This window comes from Monodelphis domestica, chromosome 2 (assembly GCF_027887165.1).
Source record: "Monodelphis domestica isolate mMonDom1 chromosome 2, mMonDom1.pri, whole genome shotgun sequence".
Taxonomy (NCBI): Eukaryota; Metazoa; Chordata; class Mammalia; order Didelphimorphia; family Didelphidae; genus Monodelphis; species Monodelphis domestica.
The window spans coordinates 490,320,999-490,344,912 of record NC_077228.1 but is presented as its reverse complement, the minus strand read 5'-3'; the positions used below and the strand labels follow the sequence as shown (position 1 = coordinate 490,344,912).

Here is a 23,914-nt window from a genome sequence, read left to right as displayed (position 1 = left end):
GCACCCCTTTTCTTGGTACCTTAAATGCAATCTTGGGTGTTAAAAGGAAAGTTTCACATTGAATTTGAAAATCCATTTTCTAGTGAATTGGGTTTCAATTAAGCCCCCACCCCTTAATTGGATTAAGAATAAGGCTTGAGGATCCTCTTGATAAAGAGGATGCATGTGCACTCTTTGGGGGATGCTAGAAATCTCCATGATTCCCTAGCATCCTGAAGATGCTTGCCTCTTGTTTCACCCAACTCCCAGCAACCAAGCGACTGGCCTCTGACCCAGACTAAGATTAAGTCTGTCCAATCAGGGACTCAGAAAAAGTGATATCAAGGGGATAATGATTTATGGATCAAGGAAGCTCACTGGTCTTTTTTTCTGGCCAAGCAGTGGTTGTGAATAGGTGAACAGAGACCTTGGGTTAGTTAGATGACAAGCCATGTTATTATGTGCCTTTCTTTCTCTGACCCACTTTTCACTATTTAATAAACAATTATAAATGAATATATAGTCTCCAGAGAATTTTAATATTAATAATGATGATGATGACGAGCTTTGTAGAATAAATATACTGAAGCAATGTCTGAATCATTACTTTTGGGAGATATAATAGAAGTATTTCCTGTTCAGATATGGTTTGAATGTGTGTGGGGGGGAGGTATGAGAAAGGTACTAAATGAATTGTAGAATGCAGTTAATTCTTTTAGGATTGTTTCCATTGTAGATTAATTTTTATATGATAATTATTTTAGTTATATTTGGGCTGAATTGGGGGATTAAAAATAATCATTACTGAAATAATTTTGTCTTCATGTCAGTCTTTCCCTAAAATGGAAAAATCCAAAGAAGATCACTTTACTGAAGGTAAATATCATATTTTATTTTCTTTAAACTTCAGTATTGAATTCACAGGGAAAACTACACAAAAAACTAATATTTGGGGATTTCATGTACAGTACTTCTTTAGTGCTCTGTCCCTAATATATTTGGAATTCTATTTAAAAGATTTTTTTTAATAAAAAAAACTTTTCCTTAGTCTCATAACTAACCCTGACACAAGTCTAGCTAGTTATTTTTTGTAATATCTCTCATAAAATTTCTCTATGTAATATCACACTTTTGTAATATCTCTCACTCCTGTTCTCAGGCAACCTCAGAAGAAAAGTCCAGATTCCTGCCCAGAAAATGGGCATTTCTCTCCCATCTTCTCCCTTCTCATGCATCCGTTATCAAAGGTTCATTTCCTCATTTTGTGCTCCACACTTAGATAAACTGATTCTAAAAAGATGACATTCAATAAAGATGAGTCAAGAGTCCTTAACTTGTTGTTTGTTGTTGTTCAGTCATTTCAGTCATATCTGACTCTTTGTGACCATATTTGGGGTTTTATTGGCAAAGATACTAGAGCAGTTTACCATTTACTTCTCCAGATCATTTTGCAGAAAAGGTATCTGAGGTGAACAAGGTTAAGTGACTTGTACAGGGTCACATAGCCAATGAGTGTCTGAGGCCAGAAGTGAACTCTAGAAGATGAGTCTTCTTGACTCCAAATCCAGCACTCTATCCACTCAGGCACCTAGTTCTCCTAACTATTTTTTAAATCTACTGCACAAGTTGGGGATATGTAGTAAGTAATAGAAGTGTGACAAGTTCAAATTAAAAAAAAATTAAATCAAAGGGGGGAAACATTAGTTTTAATTGGTCCAATTGACAATGGGGGCCACTGATAGAAATAAAGCACTATTGTCTCTTGAAAATAAGAGTGAGGTAGTAAGATAGTAGAATAAGACATGGCTCTCCCAAGTTACCCTACAAATAAAATAATGCCTCAAAGTGAATTCTAGAATGATAGAAATAACAAAAAAACAGAGTAAAGTAGTCATCCTGCCTAAGATAATTTGGGAGGATTTGGGGAAAGATCTGACCCCTCAAAATGGTGATCTGGCCTCACTGAATTACAGATACCATATGCAGATACCTCTAAATCAACAAACAGCAAGTCCTGAGGAAAGCTGTGCAGGGCAGCAGCTTTAGCATTGTTAGCTTTCTCCCCACAGGCAGTATGGGGGTCAGTCAGCTGATCAGAGGAAGACTATGGGGGCTCTCTACTGAATCCATATATGAGACCCTAATGCATTGACCAGACATAGTCTCAGGTTGTGGCTGCTAGAGAGGCAGAACAAGTACACTATAGTAAGTGCAGTTGCAGAGGGGCAGGAGCTCTGCTAGCTGTGGTCATTCACAAGACAGCAGAGTCCCTGGTTTTGGTTCTAGAACAGAAGGGTGAACTGACTTGCAGTTGGCTGAGTGATCACAAGGCATGAGAATATTTGCAGTGGCAGTGGTCTCAGAGATGAAAAGGAATAATTAAGGTCACACATAGACTAATGTATAAGCCAAAGGTCAAAGGCCCACAGATAGAGCTAGAAAAAATAACAGCTAGAAAAATCTGAAACCTGAGAAATTATCTCCCAGGATCAAGGAGAAGTCTAATCTAAACACAAAAATTAAGAGCCAAGAAACAGACCATTTTAAAAAAATATGAGTAAAAAAAAGTAAAGAACTCATTTATAGATAGCTTCTATAGTGATAGAGAAGATCAGGATTTGAACTTAGAAGAGCAAACACTTATAAATTTTCAAAGAAAAATGTATAGTCAAAAGTTCAAAAAAGTTGTTGGAAAGCTTTTTAAAGTACTTTAAAATCAAATAAAAGAGGTTGAGGAAACATTGAGAAAATAAGTAAAGAAAGAGAAGCAAGAAATTTTTAAAAATAAAATCCACCAATTGCAAAAAGGGACACAAAGACTTACCAAAGAAAATAACTTCTTAAAAATTATAATTGGGTAAAGAGAAACTAATTACTACATAAAACAGCAAAAAATAATAATAATAAAAACAAAATCAAAAGAATGTGAAACATCTCATTAAAAAACAACTGACCTGGAAAACAGGTTGAGGAGAGAGAATATGAGAATTTGTCAGACTACCTGAAAGTTAAGACTTTCAAAAAAAAGAATGTAAACACCATACTTCAAGAAAACATGAAGGAAAATTGCCCTGAAGTTCTAGAACTAGAGGAAAATTTGAAAAAATCTATCCCAAAATGAAAACTCATAGGAACACTACAATTAAGTTTATTAATAACACTTTATATTTTCCCCAATTATATATAAAAATTATTTTTAACATTTAAAAAAATTGAGTACCAAATTCTTTCTCTTGCTTTCTCTCTCCTCTGTACTCTCTGAGATAGTAAGCAATAGCTAAGTTTCAAAGTTTCCAGGCCAAGGAGAAAATTTTATAAGCAACTAGATAGAAGAAATTCAAATATTGTGGAGCTGCAGTTAGAATAATGCAAAATTTAGCAGTTTCCATTTTTAAATACTAGGGGGCATGGAATATGTCAGAAAAGCAAAGGAACCAGGTTTATAACCAAGTATGGCTTATCCAGCAAAACTAAATGTAATTCTGCAAGAGGAAAAATTGGATATTTAATGAAATAAAGGACTTCATTTAATTCTTGAGAAAAAGACCAGAACTGAGTAGAAAATTTAACAGACAAGAATCCATAAAAACATAAGGAGATAAATATGAAAGATTAATTTGAAAAGGTCTAAAAGATTAAATTGTTTACTTCCTATATGATGGGATGATATTATTAGGGCAACTTGAAAGAAATTTGGGATTAACTTGATCATGATGGAATGATCCTAAAAAACAAAATTCGATAGAGATATGTAATATGGAGCAAATTATCTCTTAAAAAGAGACATTAATGAAAACTATTATAATGAAGGGTTAGGTAGGTAGGGTGGAAGGCGGATAGTGCAAGAAATTTATTCTCATTATAACTGGGTTAAAAAGGGAATAACGTATACTTCTAGAAGTGGAAGAAAGTCTTCTTAACTGACAGAAATAGTAGGGCAAGGGGATACATAAGGGATGCTTAGAATGGTGTGAGATTAAGATCTAGGAAGGCAAGGAGATAAGATAAGGGAGGGACTGTTAGAAGGGTACGTGGGTTAGGGAGACAGTGGTCAGAAGTAAACTAGAAGGGGCAGCTGAGTGGCTCAGTGGATTGAGAGTCAGGCCCAGAGATGGGAGGTCCTGGGTTTAAATATGGCCTTAGGCACTTCCTAGATGTGTGACCCTGGGCAAGTCACTTAATCCCCCATTGCCTAGCCTTTTCCACTCTTCTGCCTTTGAAGTGATACACAGTATTTGTTCTAAGATGGAAGGTAAAGGTTAAAAAAAAAAGAAGTAAATTAGACTTCTGAGGGAAGAAAAGGGAAAAAAAAGAAAGATAAACAGTGAGGAAAAGGAGGATGGAGGGAAATGCACAACTATAATTATAAATATGAATGTGAATGGAATAAATACCCATAAAATGTAAGTTGATAGCAGAATGAATAAAAAACCAGAACCTGACAATATGTTCAAACACATTTTAAAATGAGAGACACACATAGAATAAAAATAAAGGATAGGAACAGAATTTATCATGCTTCAGCTGACATAAGAAAAAAAGAGGAAAGCTAACAACTATGATTTCAGACAAAGTTAAAGCTACATTATGTTAAAAGATATAAATAATTGTGTAATAGCAATACTAAGCATATATATAGAAATATGTATAGCAAAAGTTATAATAATTATACTGTTATTGCAATAGAGCAATAAAGCAAAAAGTCAGGAAAAGTCAATTGTAGGTGGGAAAAGATAAGAATACTATAACAGTAAAGAATTTTAACTTGCCCTTTGTAAGGGAGGAAAAGGGGTGATTTTTTTAAAGGGCTGGACTTGAATATTTAAGAGTGGTCACTGGAAATTTAATTAATTCCAAAGAGATTCATTTACAAAATATAGAAAGAATGAAGAAGAAAATCAGAGAGAGGATAGGGTAAGATATTTAGTCTAGGCACTAAGTAATTTAATTCCGGTCCCTCCTGGCAGGGAAAATTCGTTTCAGCTGACCTTGGCAAAGCCGAAGACCCAGGAAGTGGGTCTCTCTCAAGAGGATAGGTCTTACCTGAGGCTGGTCTCTTCAGAGAAAAGCCAACATTTAAGAGTCAGCTTTTTCACTCACCACGTGTCACCAGTCAGCTTATTCTTCTGCCCCTCTTCACCAGCCTCAACTTGAAAGTATGAAGAATTGAATTCTCACAGGAAATAACAGCTCCTTTTAAAGACATTTCCTCTTGCATCACTTCCTGTACCTTCTCCTAATTCTATGTCTACCAATCACAGTTGACACTGCTCTAGGACTGCCCAGAAGGCAGTCAGTTGATTCTCCTTCGTCATCCACTATCACACATGTGGGTCACAGACCTCCCAGTTCATGATTAAGTGGGATATATATACTTTTGGTGATTAGATCTAAATGGTCAGATCTTCATACTTAACTTTAAGTACCATGTTTACACTTATTGGGGATTAAATCAAAAAATAGTGAAGAGTTATAATTTAATCTTCATAATCAGGGGAGAGTTAAGTATTTTCACAGTTCAAATCAGGGGAGAATTAAATTTAATCTTCTCACCTTTCAGATCTAGAAAAATCTGACCAAAAAATAAAAAAGACAAATAGAATTTTAGATGAACTAGATATGATAGACACCTGAAGAGAACTGAATAGAAATAGAAAACGAATATATTTTCTTTCTTCAGCAGCACATTGCACTTTTATGAAAATATATTAGGTCATAAAAACTACAGTTTAATTCAGAAAAAAATAAATATTAAATGCATGGCACTTTTATGAAAATATATTAGGTCATAAAAACTACAGTTTAATTCAGAAAAAATAAATATTAAATGTATGGTACTTTTATGAAAATACATTAGGTCATAAAAACTACAGTTTAATTCAGAAAAAACAAATATTAAATGTTTCCTTTTCAGATCACAATAAAACAAAAATAATGTTTAATCAAGGATCATATAAACATGAAATAAATATTAATTAGAGACTGAATAACCTAATATTTTTAAATGGGTCAAAGAAAAAGTCATAGAAATGATAAATAAAGGGAATGATAATGAGATATGTCTAAATGAATAAGATGCAGCAAAAGCAGTAATTAGAGAAAAATTTATGCCACTAATGGTTACATCAGTACAATAGAGAAAGAGGAAGTCAATCAATTGCAAATATGCAATTTTAAAAACTAGAAAAAGAACAAAATTTAAATCCTCTATTAAACACCAAATTGAAAATCCTGAAAATTAAAGGTGATATTCATAAGTTGAATGCAAGAAAACCATTGAAATAATAAAATTATGAGTTGGTTTATAGAAAATCTGATAAAATAAAATATTGGTTAATATAATTTTTAAAAGAGAGAAAAAATCAAATCCTAGTATACAAAATGAAAAGGATTAATACACCACTATGAAGATGAAATTAAAGCAATTATTAGGAGTTATTTGTTTAATTATATACCAATAAATTTAACTAGGTGGAATGGAAGAATAATATAAACTTCCCAGATTAATGGAAGAAGAAATGGAATATCTAAATAAAATTGAACAGGCTATAAATGAACTTCCTAAGAAAAAAAACCATCAAATCAGATGTATTAAGTGAATTCTATCAAACATATAAGATCAACTAATTACAATATTAAATAAATTGTTTGGACTATTAAACAAAGAAGGATTCCTACCAAACTCCTTTTTTTGAAACACATATGATGCTTCTACCCAAACTGGGAAGATCTAAAATGGAGAAAATAAATTATAGATTAATTTAATTAATGGACATGGATGTAAAATTCTTAAATAAAATACTAGCTAGGAGACTATAACAGTCTATCACAAAGATTATACATTGTGACCAAAGAATATTTATACCAGGAATTCAGGACTAATTCAACATAAAGAAAAGAATTAACATAATTATATCAATAATAAATGTAACAAAAATCACATGATTATATCAATAGATGCAGAAAAACCTTTTCTAAAATACAATACTCATTCCTATTTAAAAAAAAAAAAAAGACTTGAAGGGGGCAGCTGGGTGGGTCAGTGGATAGAGAGCCAGGCCTAAAGATAGGTAGTCCTAGGTTCAAATCTGGCCTTAGATATGTCCAAGCTGTGTTACCCTGGGCAAGTCATTTAACTCCCATTACCTAGCCCTTACCTTGAAACCAATAGGCAGAATTGATTTTAAGATGGAAGGTAAAGGTTTAAAAAAAAAAAACACTTGAAGAAGGCATAGGTCTTAAAGGCTTTTCTCTTTCAAGTCATAAGTCTCTACCTAAAACCATCAGCAAACATTATTGTTAATGAAAATAAACTATAAGCCTTTCCAATCAGATCTGGAATGAAACAGGATGTCTATTATCCTCAGTATTATTCAGTACTGTACTAGAAAAGTTATCAACATCAATAAGAGAAGAAAACACAATTGAAGGAATCAGAATGAGCAAAGGAATAATGAGACTCTCTTTTTGCAGATCATATGATGGTACATTTGGAAAATCCTATATAGTCAACTAAAAAATTAATTGAAAAACAATAATTTTAGCAAAATAGTAGGATATAAATAAACTCATAGAAATCATTAACATTTCTGTATATCACTAACAAAGACCTGTAAAAAGACGTAGTAAGAGATGATCATTTCAAATAACCATAGACAATACAAAATGCCTGAAAGTATGTTTGCCAAGACAAACCCAGGAACTATATGAACATAATTATAAAATGGCAATTATCAAACTATCTGGTACTGGCTAGAAAATAGAATAGTGGATCAGTGAAATAGAATAGATATACAATACACAGTAGTAAATGATGAAGAGTAATCTTGTGTTTGATAAATATAAAGATTTAAGCTTTCAGGATAAGAAGTCACCATTTGGTAAAAATTGCTGGTAAAATGGGAAAGCAGTATGGCAGAAACTAGATATGGCCAATATCTTGCACCATTTTCCAAGATATGGTTAAAATGAATACATGACCTAGACAAATCATAAGTAAACTAAAAGAACATGGAACATATTACCTATCATATTTATGGTTAGGAGAAGAATTAATGAATAAACAAGAGATATGGGACACTTTCAAGTATAAAATTTATCATTTTATTTACATGTAATTTAAAAGTTTTTCTACAAATAAAACCAATGTAGCCAAAATAAGAAGGAAAACAGAAAATTGAGGGAAGATTTTAAAGATATTTTATTGGATTAAAGTTCATATTTCACATATATATATATAACTGTTAAATTTATAAGAATATGAATCATTCTCCAATTGATAATGATCAAAGGATGTGCATTTTTGGAGGGAGAAATTATATATATATACGTATATATATATATACATGTAAAAATACTCTAAATCATTATTGACTAGAGGAATACAAATTAAAGCAACTTTAAGATACCATTTCATACCCATGAGATTGGGTAAATTGATAGGAGAAAATTATAGATGTTGGAGGGGATGTGGGAAAATGGGTACACTAAAAAGCTATTGGTGGAACTGTGAACTGATCTAACTTTTGAAGAACAATCTAGAATTCCCAAAGAGTTATGAAATCGTGTATACACTTTGATTCAGCAAGACTACTGTTAGATCTGTTTCCCAAGGTGATCAGGGCCAAAGGAAAAGAACCTATGTGTTTTAAAATTTTTATAGAAGCTCTTTTTGGGATGGCAGAGAACCAGAAGTTGAGGTTATATGTCTCATCAGTTGGGGAATGAACAAATAAGTTGTGGAATATAATTGTGATGGAACATTACTGTAAAATATAATGCTCAGATTGATTTTAGAAAAATATGGAAATGCCTGCATGAAATATTGAAAAGTGAAACAAGCAGAAGTAAAACAACATAGTATATAGTAACTGCAATATCGTTCAAAGAGTAAATGTGAATGGCTGCTATTCTTATTTTTATTTAAGAATATTTTATTCAAGTACAAAGGATCTATGAAGGAAAATACTATCCATTTCCATTAAAAGAACTGGTATAAAGAACTGCATATTGTATCATATATATGTGTGTGTGTGTGTGTGTGTGTGTGTGTGTGTGTGTGTGAAATGTTGGCCTTCTCTAGTGCAGGGTTGGGATAGAAGCAAATAATGTGGAATTAAATACAACAGAAATAAAGAAAAATGTTGTTTAAAAATAAAATAAGAAGGTGAATCTTTTGTGAGGAAGGAGGGAGGAGATATTTTGGATCTCCCTAGCCAGGTTCTTAAAAAACCCTACTCCTGACTCTCTAGGCTATTGCTGCATAGTTCTGGTTAAGGGATATGGATGAGAAAGATTAAAAATGCCTATCTTCAGGGTAATAAACAAGACATTTCATCAACACCTGTCTAAGAAGAGTATAGAATATACAGTAGACAGTTATGGTAATAGAGAATAGATTGTAAAGTGTACCCAGGTGCACCCCAGTTACAGTAAAAGTAGACCCAAGGCTCCTTTATGGTTCCCTTTGTGAAACCCCTGACTATGGTTCGCAGAGAAATTCCAGTGGAGAACAATATACATTGGAGAATAGATCTAACACAAGCAATTCTAACATCAAGAACAAGATTTTCCTAAGAAGCAATTTAACACAATAGAAAAAGCCCTGGACCAGCTCTGGACTAAGAGGACCTGAATTTGGAGTTCATCTCTGATGCTTCCTATCCACATAACCATGGGAAAATAATTTAATTTCTCTGGCCTTCCATTCCAAATAGTGGGTTGGATTAGATGACCACTGAGGTCCTTTCCAGCTCAGCTCTAGGATTATATAAACATTTAGATGTGGTTCCTTTTTACCGGAGTCTTAGGTCAGTTTCTTGAAGTTTTTTTTTTTAAGAAGAATTTCATTATATTCTCTATTGTTAACTGCATGTTATCAAGATTTTTATTATAATCCACATTACACTATAGTCAGACAAACTCTTCGGATAACTGAGGTGGTTAAACATTGTTCTTCTTTTCAATCATAGGAGTCTGAGAAATCAATAAACTTCAGGGAGCCAGTTGATGTTAATATTGGTTGTGTTCGATACTAAAGGGGAAGTGGAAATTTAACTCCCTTTCCTTAATGTTGCAGTACACTTGGCAGAATTGTACAGGCGTGCCTTGGCTAGTCCAGAAGTGTCAACAAGAATAAACTGGGATAAGTGGAGGTAAGATCATTCAATGATCCACTTTTATTATTCTGCATGAGTCATTTCTAAGGGGTAGTATTGTGGGTAGAATGCTAACTTGGAGTCAGAAAGATCTAAATTCCAATCCTACATCTGACTCCCATTGAGTGATATGGGTAAATCAATTAATATCTCTGAGCCTTGGTTGACAACTATTAATTAGCTATTAATATTAATACCTATAGAATCCATATCACATGGTTTTCATGAGCCTCAAATGAGTTGATACCTCTGAAATGCTTTGCCAACCATAAGGTACTGCATCAATATCAGCTATAACAATTATTTTATTAGTATGTTTATAATTATATTATAATTTAATTATATTATTAATTATGTTATAATTAGTTCTAACATAATTAATTATTTATAATTATATGTATAATATATAATTATATAAATTAATTTTTATATAACACATAATATATACTTTTAATTAAGAATAATTTTAATAGTTATAATTCTATGTATAATACATAATTATATATAATTGATTAAATTCTAATTATAATTAATCTTTTGTTATTATTAAAATCAAGAATAAGGATAACTTTATAGTTTAGGATTTCATGCTGTAAATTCCAAGTTATGGCCTGGATCAGGTGCAGAGCCTAATCTCCTTTATTTGATTATTTCATGAGATGGTGATTAGTATGAAGCTTGGTACAGCTTCATAAAAATGCCAGCACTCTCTTGACACTGTTTTCTTCCTTTTCTTCCTCTTCATGTAGCCGTGCCAAACCCTCAGAGCGCTGGAAAGAAAAGCTGGAGCAGAATAGGTATGATGATCAGATCAAAGAAGTATTAAGCTAGTCTCCCCACCATCCTCTAAGCCTATAAAAACTATCAACATGCCTATAAGACTTGGGGCCATCCATTTAGAGATTGTGACTTTCATATGCTCATTATAAAATTCTAATTTCCACTCTCCAGAGTACCAATGGACCGCAACCCTAGAGTGCTGACTAGTTTTGTTTTGTTGAATTAGAAGTAGAAAGAAATTCAAAGTCAGGAAAGGGGAATCAAAACCTTTCCCATCATTCCTATACCTCTAGTTTTTGCCCAGCTATGCCACTGATCATTTAATAATCAACAACCCAGCAAGCATTTATTAAACACCATTTCCAAGCTGCTGTTCGAGGTACTAGACAATCTATGAAGTTTAAATAACATATAGTTCCTGTCTTCATGGGGTTTAAAGCCTTGTAGACTCAGCATTTGTAGCAATACTCCAGTTCCCATTTTTCATTAATATAACATTAGTTTTGTGCTCTCTCCTTCCCCAAAAAGTGCCTGACAGATACCAAGGTTATTTAAACACTAATTTGAATGCTTCTTAACAGGAACTGTGTATCTCCCACAGCAGCCTGGATGAAGCTGAATGCACAGTAAATGTGGGCTGATTATCTGAAAGTTTTACAGTCATGTAATGCTTAAAACTTTAGCTCAATTAAGATCTGCTGAAGCTAGACTCAGGCAATGACATTTGAGTACTCCCTATATGGCAGTAAGGCCCCATTATTAAAAAATTCCTACCTGTGCTCCTGAAAAATGTTTGGCATTCTTTTTTTCATTACAACAAGAATCGATTGGTTCTCATAAGACAAAGCAATTCAAGATAGATGACCTTGTTAATAATTTCCTTCTCTCTCTTCCCTTCGTGAAGTAATATCAGATTTCCTTATTCATTTACTTATTTGCTGATTTTCTGAGATATTTTATAGTTGCCAAACACCAAGACAGACTTGTTATGATTCTACTTTTAATCATCACCATTTCAGCACAAGACATGCTTATTCTCATCCATAAAGAATCTATGGTCGAATTAAACTATATCTCTTTCATTTCCTCCATGACAGTGGCCAACAACTTTGGCAAGATTTAGAGGACCATTGAACCAGACTGTTTCTGTTACTGTGTCCTTTCAAAAAATAATTCTGAGTATTGAGGGAGACATTATGAAAAGAGGGCTTTTAAGGCAACATCTTGTTCTGTTGAATCAAAAGGGATTTTATGGCCAATAAACAATAAGTAAAGTGTGGTGAAAACCAATAGAGATTGTGCTCTACTAGCTTATCTTTTTAAGGTCTCAAGGTCACTTCCATATCTTAATGAGGTATATGAAACTAGAACTTTGTAGAGTCCAAACTGATTTGATTTTATTTCACAGATACTCAACTAGATCTCCCTCTTGAATGTTCTTTGTTGTAGCATCATTCACCTTGTAATATGGGAATATTTAACTGAGAATTAGTAATTGTTAATCTCCCTTCCTCCCTCCTCTGCTCTCTTCACTCTCCTTTCCTCCCTGCCCTTCCAGTGATTTTTCTGTTGGTCTCTCTAAATCAACTCAGAGTGAGTATTATGGTGTGTCAAATAAATCACTTCTTTCTCTTCTCTAAGATTAAGTAAGGGGATTATTGGGAGAAAGGAAAAATAAGAAAATGGAGGGAAAGAGGGTTTAGGGTTTTCCCTAACACTAGAATAATTCTTATATTGGAGGATGGTGGAATATAGTTCATAGTGGGAAATTGGTTAACAGGTCTGGAAATTCAGTCACTAGAGCACAGCAGAGAAAATCAGAGAGAGAGCTGGACTTTGTTCTTCTTTATTTGTGTCCCCAAGTCAAGAGACTCCTTCTTCCTTTCTGTCTCCAAGGCTAAAGGACTCTTCTCCTTTTTGTCTCCAAGGCAAAGAGACCCAAGACTTCGTTGGTCAGATCCTTTTTCCAATAGTTTTTCCTGGTCATGTTCCAATCAGAATGTTCTCATTTGAGTGACAACTCAGGTGTCCCAGTTACTCCAGCTGTGTTGCAAACTTTTCCCATTTTCTCACTTCCACAACATCACAAATCCCCCTTTTAGTCTTTGGAAAAGATGCAATCAGCATCTTGTATTAATGGTGCTTAACTTTTAGATATATCTTGTTAGCTTTCTATCTAATTCTTAACCCTATACTGTTAACATTCCTTTACCCTCCCAAAACAATAAATCCTAATCTATCTTAAGTACTCTGTCTACGTAATTCTATGCTAAATTTGGGTGTAGGAACATGGATTAAGTAATAGGGATTTTACATGAATATAGTTTTTTGAGCATAATAACAAATCATGTAATAATTTTAAACAATTTCAACAGTATTTTGAATAGGTAAGTCTTATGTCCTAATGTCTATAAATTCTACTAAAGAAAATTTCTATTACTAACAATAGTTAACATAAAATCGTAATCTAGCTTCTATACTTAAGTTTTATATCTGTCCCTACATTCCCTAAGAATTTGAACAAATTTTCTAAGCTGTCCCTATTGTTAATTATTAGAACATTAATAAAACTTTCTAATATAGTGAGTGTTAGTACATTAGTATTTACATGTGTATATAGGTTGTATCTATATAGATTTACATATGTACAAATATAATAAATTGTTTTGATTTCTGTGCAAACTCATGCAGATAAGAAATTTTTGTCTGTTTGAATTTTCCACAGAAATTTATATATCAGTATAAATTTTGTGTGTTGCAATTATGCATGTGTTATATACTTACCCAGTCCATGAGATTTCCTTTCACATTGTATTTATGTGTAGCATCTGCATGTATATATGTGATGTTAACATGTATGTCACATTCTTATATGACCTCATGACCACAAGTCCAAAATTTCAAAGTCCTTCCATGTCTTTTGATGTTGATTGTAGAAAGTATGTGTCTTGGTTTTTTCATCTGTGCTGCATGCCATGTTTTGTCTGTCATCAACTCTTGATTGAAGTCTTGTATTCTTTAATATTCAGGAATATGCCAGAACATTCAGGAACATGCATGCATGTGCATGTATGTAAGATTAAATTTTTTCATTGTGCATGGAATTAAAGTATGAATTCTTCATGAGTGCTTGTCGGTATTCATGAGTCTTTCTTCATGTGTGAAAGTAAGTTTATCATATGATTATCTTCATGAGTGAGTATATGTAGTATGTTAGACTATAAAAGTTATTAGATGTATGTTAAGATTATGAATTTCATATTCTCTTATCTTTTGATGTTTGAGTTTTCACAAGGGGATTTATTGTTTGCTCTCTTTAATATTCATGTTAAGCTGTTGACTTTTTGAAATTTCTTGGAGATAGTATTTTGATATAATGTATTTCTTTTGGTCATAGAGTTATGTTTTCATGTGAAATAACTTTGTTACTTTCTTTGTTGTTACCATTGTTGGCAGAGACTTTGTATAAACTATGTAGAGACTTTTCCTTGGAGCTAATGTTTAAATGTATGTTTTTCTTTTCTGTCTGTTTTACAGTCTGTGTTCCTATCTGGAGCTGTTTTATTTGCTTTAGCAGTGCTTTTCTGTTGTGATTTGTACTCTCATGTGCTTTCCTTTCATAGGGACTGTTGTTGGTTATTGCTAGGGCTATTTGTGTTGTTGATTATGACTAGGACTATTTGTTTCAGATGTCATATTTATGTATCTTCATTGATGTAATGACTATATTCTTGTTTCTTGTGAGATATTTGAAACTATGAGGTAATATCTTCATAGAATACCCTCCCTCTCTTCCTTCCCCTGGTAGAGATTTGTTTTTAGGATGAAGGTTGAGAGATATGGGCAACCTGTTTCAATTCTCATCTATAAGTTGGTGTTAAAATCTCTAATAACCACTCCTCCAATGTGGGTAGATGCTTCAATAGCATTCTAGGTGTTCCCCATTGTCCATTACTGTGATGTTTGTATTTGTCATAGTTATGAAGTTGGAGTTTGCTACTAAAAGCTTAGAAGTTTTCTTGTTGTGATTAAATCCCTTAGTTGTTCTTTTGCCAGAATATTTTTTCTTTCTATGCCTAAGACTAGTCTTTATTCTCACAAGGTTTTGTGTTGTATGTTACCCTATAGAACTCAAACTAATCTTGGTTTCAATCTTTCTGCATAGATGGTGTTTGTCATGTTTTTGAAGTTAGAGAATAAATGTGAAATTGTATATCTATCTCCCCTCCAGTTTGTTCTTTAATATGTTTCTTCCCATTCATAATCACTATCTGTATAAGCCATGTAATTCAATTTCTGTATAAAGTCTTCATTATTATCAACTCCTAATCTAGCAAAGAGTTCCTCCAAAGATAAAGAACTTCTTCTATGCCCTAGGATGTCATCATCATCATCATATTCATAACATTGTGATTGTTCTGGTTTCAGGTATTCACTTTGCCCATTTGTGTCCCATATATCCTGATCACTGTTAACTTCCTCATAAAGCATGTGAAATTCATAGGGTTCTTGTTCTTGATCACTATTTTAGTCCATTATTATTATACCATCTGATATTTTCTTCTGAATCTGTTTCTGATTCTGGGTCACTGAATTCTGTAATCCTTATGTCATTCATTGAATTTTATTCAATTCCACATAAACTTGTGTCAGATATTGCTAACTCTGGTTTTCTGTGTTGATCTAACCCTATGTCACTGGCTTTTATGTTTCTCAAACCTTTTTCTAGTTGTTTCTCATTAATAAACTCTAGAGTTGTGTTCTGTGGCGATAAACTTGATGTTATGGGGTTAACTGCTTCTTTGAGATATGCAATGCTGTTACTAAATTCATAGGTTCTACCCTATCACCAACCTGAAGTTTTAGTTCATCTTTACTCTCTTTTGACTGTGTAGGGATAGAAAGCTTTCCCTCTATGATGTTATCTTCTGGGAATGAATTTAGTACAGCTGCATTTTCCCCTGTATCACTGGGATGTGTGCCTTCATTCTTTCACACAGTACTCCATACATATGTTTCTAGCTTTTGTGTATATATGGTATTTATTGTTATTGAATCACTGTACACTGCTTTTCTACCTTCTGCCAGTTGTATGGTTGAACTAGTTAAATCTTCTTGATTTAAATCATTTCCAAAGTGATCTTCATCTAAATTTTGTTTATATCCTCTATTCCATTGGAAAATGAATTTAAATCATAGCTATGGTGTGAACCTTAAAAATTCTCAGACCCTACTTCATAAGGTTGGATTGTGAACCTTAAAAAAATTCTCAGACCCTACTTCATAAGGTTTGGTTAAGACCATTCCCCATTTAAACAATGAAGGAACTTAGATCAGAAATGTGAGACCTCTACTCCACCCCTGCTTAAGCCTGCTTTAGGGGAAGAAACTCCTTGCTGAACAATGAAAAGTACTTAAACCCATACTTATAGTAAGGCAAAAGTTCTTAAACTGTGCCTATTTTTAGATCTAATACAAAAGGAGGTCTCCCTTTTCATCTTGGATACTATCAATTTGGTTTTATTCTTTCTTTTTTTATTAGGTTGACCAGTACTTTGTCTATTTTATTTGTTTTTTCAAAGTACCAACTTCTAGTCTTATTTATTAAATCAATAGGTCTTTGTCTTTCAATTTTATTAATTTCTCCTTTGATTCTAAGGATTTCTAATTTAGTCTTCATCTGAGGGTTTTTAATTTGCTTTCTAGTTTTTTTAATTTGCATGTCCAATTCATTGACCTCTGCCTTCTCTAATTTGTTAATATATGAACTCAAAGATATAAATATCCCCCTGAGTACTGCTTTGACTGCATCCCATACATTTTGAAAGGATGTCTCATCATTGTCATTTTCTTCAATGAAATCATTAATTGTTTCTATGATTTGTTCTTTAATAGATTCTAGAGAATCATATTGTTTAAGTTCCAATTAATTTTTGACTTGCCTTTCCATGTACTCTTACTAATTATTATTTTCATTGCATTGTGATCTGAGAAGGCTACATTTATTATTTCTGCTCTTTTGCACTTGTTTGCAATGTTTTTATGCCCTAGTACATGCTCAATCTTTGTTAATGTATCATGTGCTGCTGAAAAGAAGATATATTTCTTTTTGTCCCTATTTATTTTTCTCCACATATCTACTAACTAATTTTTCTAAGATTTCATTCACTTCTCTTACCTCTTTCTTATTTTTTTTTTGTTTGATTTATCTAGTTCAGATAGAGGAAGGTTCAGGTCTCCCACTAGTACAGTTTTTCTATCTATTTCATCCTTGAGCTCCACTAGTTTCTCCTTTAGAAATTTGGAAGCCATGCCATTTGGTGTATACATGTTGAGTACTGATATTTCCTCATTGTCTATACTGCCTTTTATCAGGATGTAATTACCTTCTCTATCTCTTTTAACTAGATCTATTTTTACTTTGACTTTGCGACTCCTCCCTTCTTTTTTTCAGTTAATGCCCAATAAATTTGGCTCCATCCTCTTTCTTTTACCCTATGTGTGTCTACCTTCCTCATGTGTGTTTCTCGTAGACAGCATATGGTAGGGTTTTGGTTTCTAATCCACTCTTGCTATTCACTTGCATTTTATGGGTGAGTTCATTCCATTCACATTCAGAGTTATGATTACCTGCTGGTTATTTCCCAGCATTTTGATTTCCACTCCTAGTCCTGCCTTTTCTTCTGTCACTATTTCCTTCTACACCAATGTTTTATTTTTTAATCAGTCCCCCTAATTCCCACCTTTATTTTACTTCCCTTTCTACCCCCCTCCCTTCTTATCCCCCCCTTATTTTCCCTGCAGTCTTTCTAAAACTACCTCCCTACCCTCTCCCTCCCTTGTACTGTTTCCCCATTTGTTACCCTTCTGCTCCCCTATAGGGAGCAAATCTATTCTCTGCCCCAATGGATTGGATTGTTCTTCCCTATTTGGGTCAATTTCAATTCATGTAAGAGTTGAGTATTTCCTATTTCCAACTTCTTTACCTTTCCAATGTATTGATGTTCTCCCCCTCCCGCCATGAGGTTCTTTGTGACATATAAATTTACCCCCTTTTTGTTTCTTTTCCCATTTCTTTTAGTATTAACCTCTTTTTTTAGCTCTAGTTGTATATATATATATATATATATATATATACACACACACATATATATGTATTTATGCATACATATATCTATATACATATTTATGTCTTGGCATTTCATCTTATACAGTTTGTCACTGTTCCCTCTAAGTGTAATTGTTCTATCTGTCCATGTGGTAATAACAATTTTTAAGAGTTACTAATAACCTCTATTCTTATAGGGATACATATCATTTTAAGTTATTGGGTCTCTTAAAAAGGGTTTTTGTTGTTTTTTTGGAGGGGTTTTTTCTCCTCCCCCCCCCCTTTTTTAATTACCTTTTGATGATTCTCTTGAGTTCTGTGTTTGGGCATGAAATTTTCTTTTCAGGTTTGGTCTTTTCTTTACAAATGCTTGGAATTCTTTTATTTTGTTAAATGACCATACTTTCCCCTTGTAATGATTAAAATTTAGGGGAGATGGGGAGACTGAGGCAGGTAGAAATTAGTTTCTCTCTGCAAGGAGTATTATATTTTTTAGAGGTTTATTAAAGGCTAAAGATTAAGGAACATACAAGTAAGAAACATGTGCCTAGGCCAGAGGCCTAGACAAAATAACCTCACATCACGCAAGAGACGAGCCTGCTCCAAATGGAAGTCCAAAAAGAGCCCAGCCCCTCAAAAGCCTTTGAATCAGCTTAAATACCTTCTCTATCTCAGCCCAGGTGAGATTACAAGGCATTCTGGGGAAGTGGAGCAAAGGCTCATGGGGATTGTAGTCCTGTATTCGAGTCTATTTTTTACATTCCCCCTTTTGATCGTTTGCAAAAAATAATTAAATTTTTTCCAAAGGATCATGAAAACATAATCAATTTAAAGATTACAATAATTGAGGATAAGAGAAAGAAAAGAATAAAACCAATAATTACTGGACACATTGACAGAAAGCCAGTTAGGGGGCAGTCCCCTTTGGCATGAAAGTATGCATGCAAATAAATGTTCATTAACCACACCCAAAGTTCATTTTGTGCAGTTCGTGGTCTGGAGGCTTCTTCATGATGGCTTCTCCAACAGTTCAGTTTCTGAATTCAGGGAAGTAGCATCTTCTTTACCTAAAATTCTTCTCAAAAGGAATTTAAACTTTGCAATTTAAATAATGATATTTTTTTACATTCCCCCCGTTAAGAGGGTGATATAAAAAAAAAGGATCACTTAGGGATGCATGGCTGAGGTATGAGGTATATGAATCAATTGGCAAGAGATATTAAAAAGACATCAGAAAATCCAAAAGAAAAGAAAAATTTCTGGATGAAAATATAGACTATCAATGTCTTATGTGTAAAAATTCCAAGTAGAAGAAAAATAAATCTATAACAGGTCCTTCAATCAGGGCCCAATCAAAATGATCTAAGTAATGATGCATTTACCCAGTCAGTGCCAGGACTACAGAAAGGTACCACACTATGAGAGGCAGAAAAGAAAGGGACCAGATTATAGAAGCCAAGTAGGAGTCAAGGTTTCGGGGATACTCGTCTGTGAGTATCTTCAGGGTGAGTGTGGATACAAGGAAAGCCTATGTCTTAACACATGTTAAACATAGTAACCTCGAGTCTTCACACTAGATTCAAGACCTTTGTATTGGCCTAGAAGTGCATCAATCCATCCTAGATTGGCCTTTCTTTGGCCCTATGAAATGGCTCTTGTGTGTATCTCTTGTCCTGGAATCAGACAGAATCATTAAGCAAAGTCCCATAATTTATTTAAATAATTAGTGGCATCATTTTTATAGTCTCTAGCTTTTTAGGGCATGCATTAGCAAATGTATCTTAAACTTGTAGCACTGAAAATCAAAAGGTTAAAGAAAATCTTAATACTGGTGACATGTGCTTCAAATACAAAAAGGAGAGAAAAAATAATAAAAAAAACTGAAAAAGTATATTGCACATGCAAGAAAAATATAATAATAAAAGAGCTTTAAAAAATTCAAAAATATAGCTTATAATCATTGACACTCTGTGTCAGTTAAGAAAAATAAAATACAAGGATTTCTCACCAAAAAATGAGATCCGTTTCCTCTTTGTATCTGGCCATGATCACTGTGAGTAGAAGGCAAATAAATTGAACAAGGTTAACAATTTTTTTCATCTTTAAAAATACAGTAGTACGAATACGTAGAAATCAAAATCCCCAAAATTCTCAATAGCCCAATTAATTACAATAGCAAACAAACATACTTTCATATTTCACATAAGTTGCTGTATGACATTTTAAAAACCTATGAATTGATGGACATTTGTCACAATTTTTACAAACATAGCAATCCTTCAACCTTGGTATTTAAACATATTTTTTAAAACAAAGTAAAACTCATCTTGGGTTTAGAACATAATCAAGAAATCTATATATCATTCTGGTGCAAGTAAAGTAGTGAGCTGAAGAGCATAAATAAAGGGGTGCTCCTTTTTCTTGGAGGCTTATAGGGATACAAATGCCCTGAGATTAACTGCCCAACTTCCATTCACACGTGGGAAGATTGGGGTTTATAAAATGTATTTCACTTCAGCTACTGTAATGGGCCTTACCTCGTGGTAGGGGCAGGCAAAAATAACCAGATTGTTTAAAAAAAATTCCAAAAATCATATTTAAAAAACCCTTAAAATCAAATCATTTGAGGTATTTAGCACATTAAATTTCCAAAGGTTGTTAATACAATTATAACCAGTTCTGAAGTCCATCTATCCTCAGCAAAATTAAAAAAAGCTGTTTTTTCACATATGGGCTTATTCACAACACTATTTGTTCAACACAGTTATAGGGGGAAAACAACAGAATTTCAAAACGCAGTACATTCAAAATAAATTCAATCAACCTTCAGTTCACAGAATAGTATTCAATCCAGTAATATATGAACTTAAAATCACAAAGTTATATCTTAAACAAAAACAATGCAATAGAATACAGAGATTTTTTTTATAAACCATTGGAGTTTGAAATGCCTTAGAATATAGCCTTTAGTCTCTTCAAAGTTCCTTGGGGTTTTTTTTTTGTTTGTTTGTTTTTAATTATCCATTTAAATGTCTATTGTCCAAAGGTAGAGTAGTAAAGGCTAGGCTAAGGGGTTCAAGGGATCTGTCCAGGGCCCCATAGCTGGGAAGCATTGGAGGCCAGATTTTAGCTAGAGACCTTCCATCTCTGGGCCTGGCTTCCAGTTCGCTGGGCCACCCATTTTCCTCCCCAAAGTTAAAGTTGAATCTTTGGGCTGAGTCTGCTCCCTGACAGGCAGGTAAAATCAATGAAATTGCCAGAAGAGTCAAAAATCCTTTTAAACAGCCCATTGCTTTTTAGGTTTCTATTTGAAATGTCTGTTTCTGATCTCTAGTCTTTTCTCTCTTTCCCCTCTCTGATAGCCCTGTGGCCAATACCCCCCCCATCCACGTGGAGGCTTAGCCTAAGGGAAAATTGCCTGGTCTCCTTTCCCTCTCATCTCTCCCCTCCACCCACGTGGCCAATACTGTTACCAGCTGGTCAAAATGAGTCCTGAGGGATCTGCTCCAAGGATCTGGGTGATGAGCCGGCTGGGGTCACGCTCGAGGGTCTGGGGCGCAGAAATAGGCAGGCAGCGGGCCGGTGAGAGGCCAGGAGCAGGAGCAGCTGCGGGGGTGGGCAAGGCCGGGACCAGGTACCAGGTGAGGACCATCAGGGCTGCAGGCTGCAGGCAGGAAGCGGCGGGGCCGAGCCAGGTGGGGTGGGCAGCAGGTCCAGAGCCTGTAGCAGCTTTGCGAGGGTAGAAAACCTTGGCCAGAGAGATACGGCTCAAAAAAATTTTTTTTCTAGGTACTAGCTATTAAACGTTGAACTAAAGATCAGAAAAGAATTCAGAAGATTGAGTTTTTTGTCCCTTCGTGGTCGCCATCTGTAATGATTAAAATTTAGGGGAGATGGGGAGACTGAGGCAGGTAGAAATTAGTTTCTCTCTGCAAGGAGTATTATATTTTTAGAGGTTTATTAAAGGCTAAAGATTAAGGAACATACAAGTAAGAAACATGTGCCTAGGCCAGAGGCCTAGACAAAATAACCTCACATCACGCAAGAGACGAGCCTGCTCCAAACGGAAGTCCAAAAAGAGCCCATCCCCTCAAAAGCCTTTGAATCAACTTAAATACCTTCTCGATCTCGGCCCAGGTGAGATTACAAGGCATTCTGGGGAAGTGGAGCAAAGGCTCATGGGGATTGTAGTCCTGTATTTGAGTCTATTTTTTACACCCTGTAAAAATATAGTCAGTTTTGATAGGTAGTTGCTTCTTGGTTGTAGACCTAGTTCCCTTGCTTTCAGAAATATCATATTCCATGCCTTTCAGTCCTTCAGTGTAGATGCAGCTAGATCCTGTGTTATCCTCACTGTGGTTCCATGGTATCTGATTGACTTCATTGATCTGATAGTTCTTGAATTTGGCTATAACATTCCTGGGTATTGTCAGTGGGGGATTAAGTACAGGAGGTGATCTGTGGATTCTTTCAGTCTCTACTTTTCCCTATTGTTCTAGAATATTGGGGCCATTTTCTTGGATAATCTCCTGTAGTATGATGTCCAGGCTTTTCTTTTGTCATAATCTTCTGGTAGACCAATGATTCTTAAATTGTCTCTCCTGGAATGATTTTCTAAATCTTCTGTTTTGTGAATGAGGTGCTTCATATTTTCCTCAATTTTTTCATTCTTTTGATTTTGTTTTATAGTGTCCTGCTGCCTTGTGAAGTCACTTGCTTCTAGTTGTTGGATTCTGGTTTTTAAAGACTGGATTTCATCCCTGGATTTTTGGTCATCCTTCTCCTTCTGATCTTTCATCTCCTTTGTCTCATTTTCAAGCTGATTAATTTTGGCTTTCCACACACTATTTTCTTGTTTTAGTTCAAGTGCCTCTGTTTTCAGATGACCTGTCTTGCTTTTTATGTTCTTTTCCCAGTTGTCTTCGGACGCTTTTAATTGTAATATGAATTATATTTTGGGTTTTTCCAAAGCCTGTATCCAATTCGCTGTGGTTTCTGTTTCTTTGCTTGCTGTTCTCTTGTCCTTCTCTGTTCTGTTTGCTCTTTGTTCATTGCCTGTATAGAAGCTGTTGATTGTCATTTCTTTTTTCTTTTTCTGTTGTTTGCTTATAATTACCCCATCTTTACTACCTGCAGTTGCCTGTGCTCTTGCTCCTTTCATTTTTTTGTTGGATCTGTGGTTTGGGGCTTTTCTGTCAGCCTTCACCCTAGGAGCTTAGTCAGCAAATATCTCAGCGCAGTCTGAGGAGGAGGGGTATTGGAACTTGAGATTCCCTGCCCTCTGAAGGCTTTGATGGGATTAAGTCCAGCTGGGTTGAACTGGATATGCCCTGAGGCCAAAATCTTGGGAAAAGGGGGGCAATATGGAGTGTCTCTGCTGCTGTAACTAGTCTGACCACTCTGTGTTCTGTGCTTCTTCTCCAACTGCTTCCCCACTGCCTGTGTTCGATGCTCTAAGCCTGGCACAACTTTGCCTACAGGGTACTCCCTTCAGACCATTACCCTTGCCCGCCCAGAGGTTCCAGCTTCCACTGGAGGATTACCGCTCTAGGTGGGGGAGGGACCTGGAACCTTACTTCTCCCTTCCCTTAAACCTGAGTGTTCTTGAATTCAGGCTTTTGGGGGGCATACCTTTTAAGTTGAGTCCAGCAGGAGGGTTCCTTGGCTCTGTCTTGTTGTTAGGTTTGATTTTCAGTCCCCTAGGAGCATTTAGTTTGTAATTGGTAAGGAAGGGTTTTCAGAGGTCTGAACTTTCACTGCCTCTACACCACCATCTTCTATTGTGTCTTTTTGAAACAGCATGTTTAATATAAAAGTTGTAGTATTAGCTATATACCCCAAGAATCTAAAATTATAGTTTTCATGGTACTATACAGGATATTGTATATAA

At 34.6% G+C, this 23,914-nt stretch overlaps 1 protein-coding gene across 3 annotated transcripts in view; it reads left to right on the top strand.

The window, feature by feature from the left end:
* The window catches only part of SPAG17 (sperm associated antigen 17), a 285,233-nt gene that overhangs the window by 223,061 nt on the left and 38,258 nt on the right, over nucleotides 1–23,914 (top strand). For 2 of the 3 annotated variants that reach the window (XM_056819265.1, XM_007485278.3), the window contains exons 38-40: nucleotides 810–855; nucleotides 10,058–10,133; nucleotides 10,886–10,933. In XM_056819265.1, coding sequence (XP_056675243.1) covers nucleotides 810–855; nucleotides 10,058–10,133; nucleotides 10,886–10,933 — 170 coding nt within the window. Of the gene's footprint in view, nucleotides 1–809; nucleotides 856–1,138; nucleotides 1,313–10,057; nucleotides 10,134–10,885; nucleotides 10,934–23,914 lie in introns of those variants that run through there. The other variant, XM_007485281.3, reaches the window with a different exon arrangement.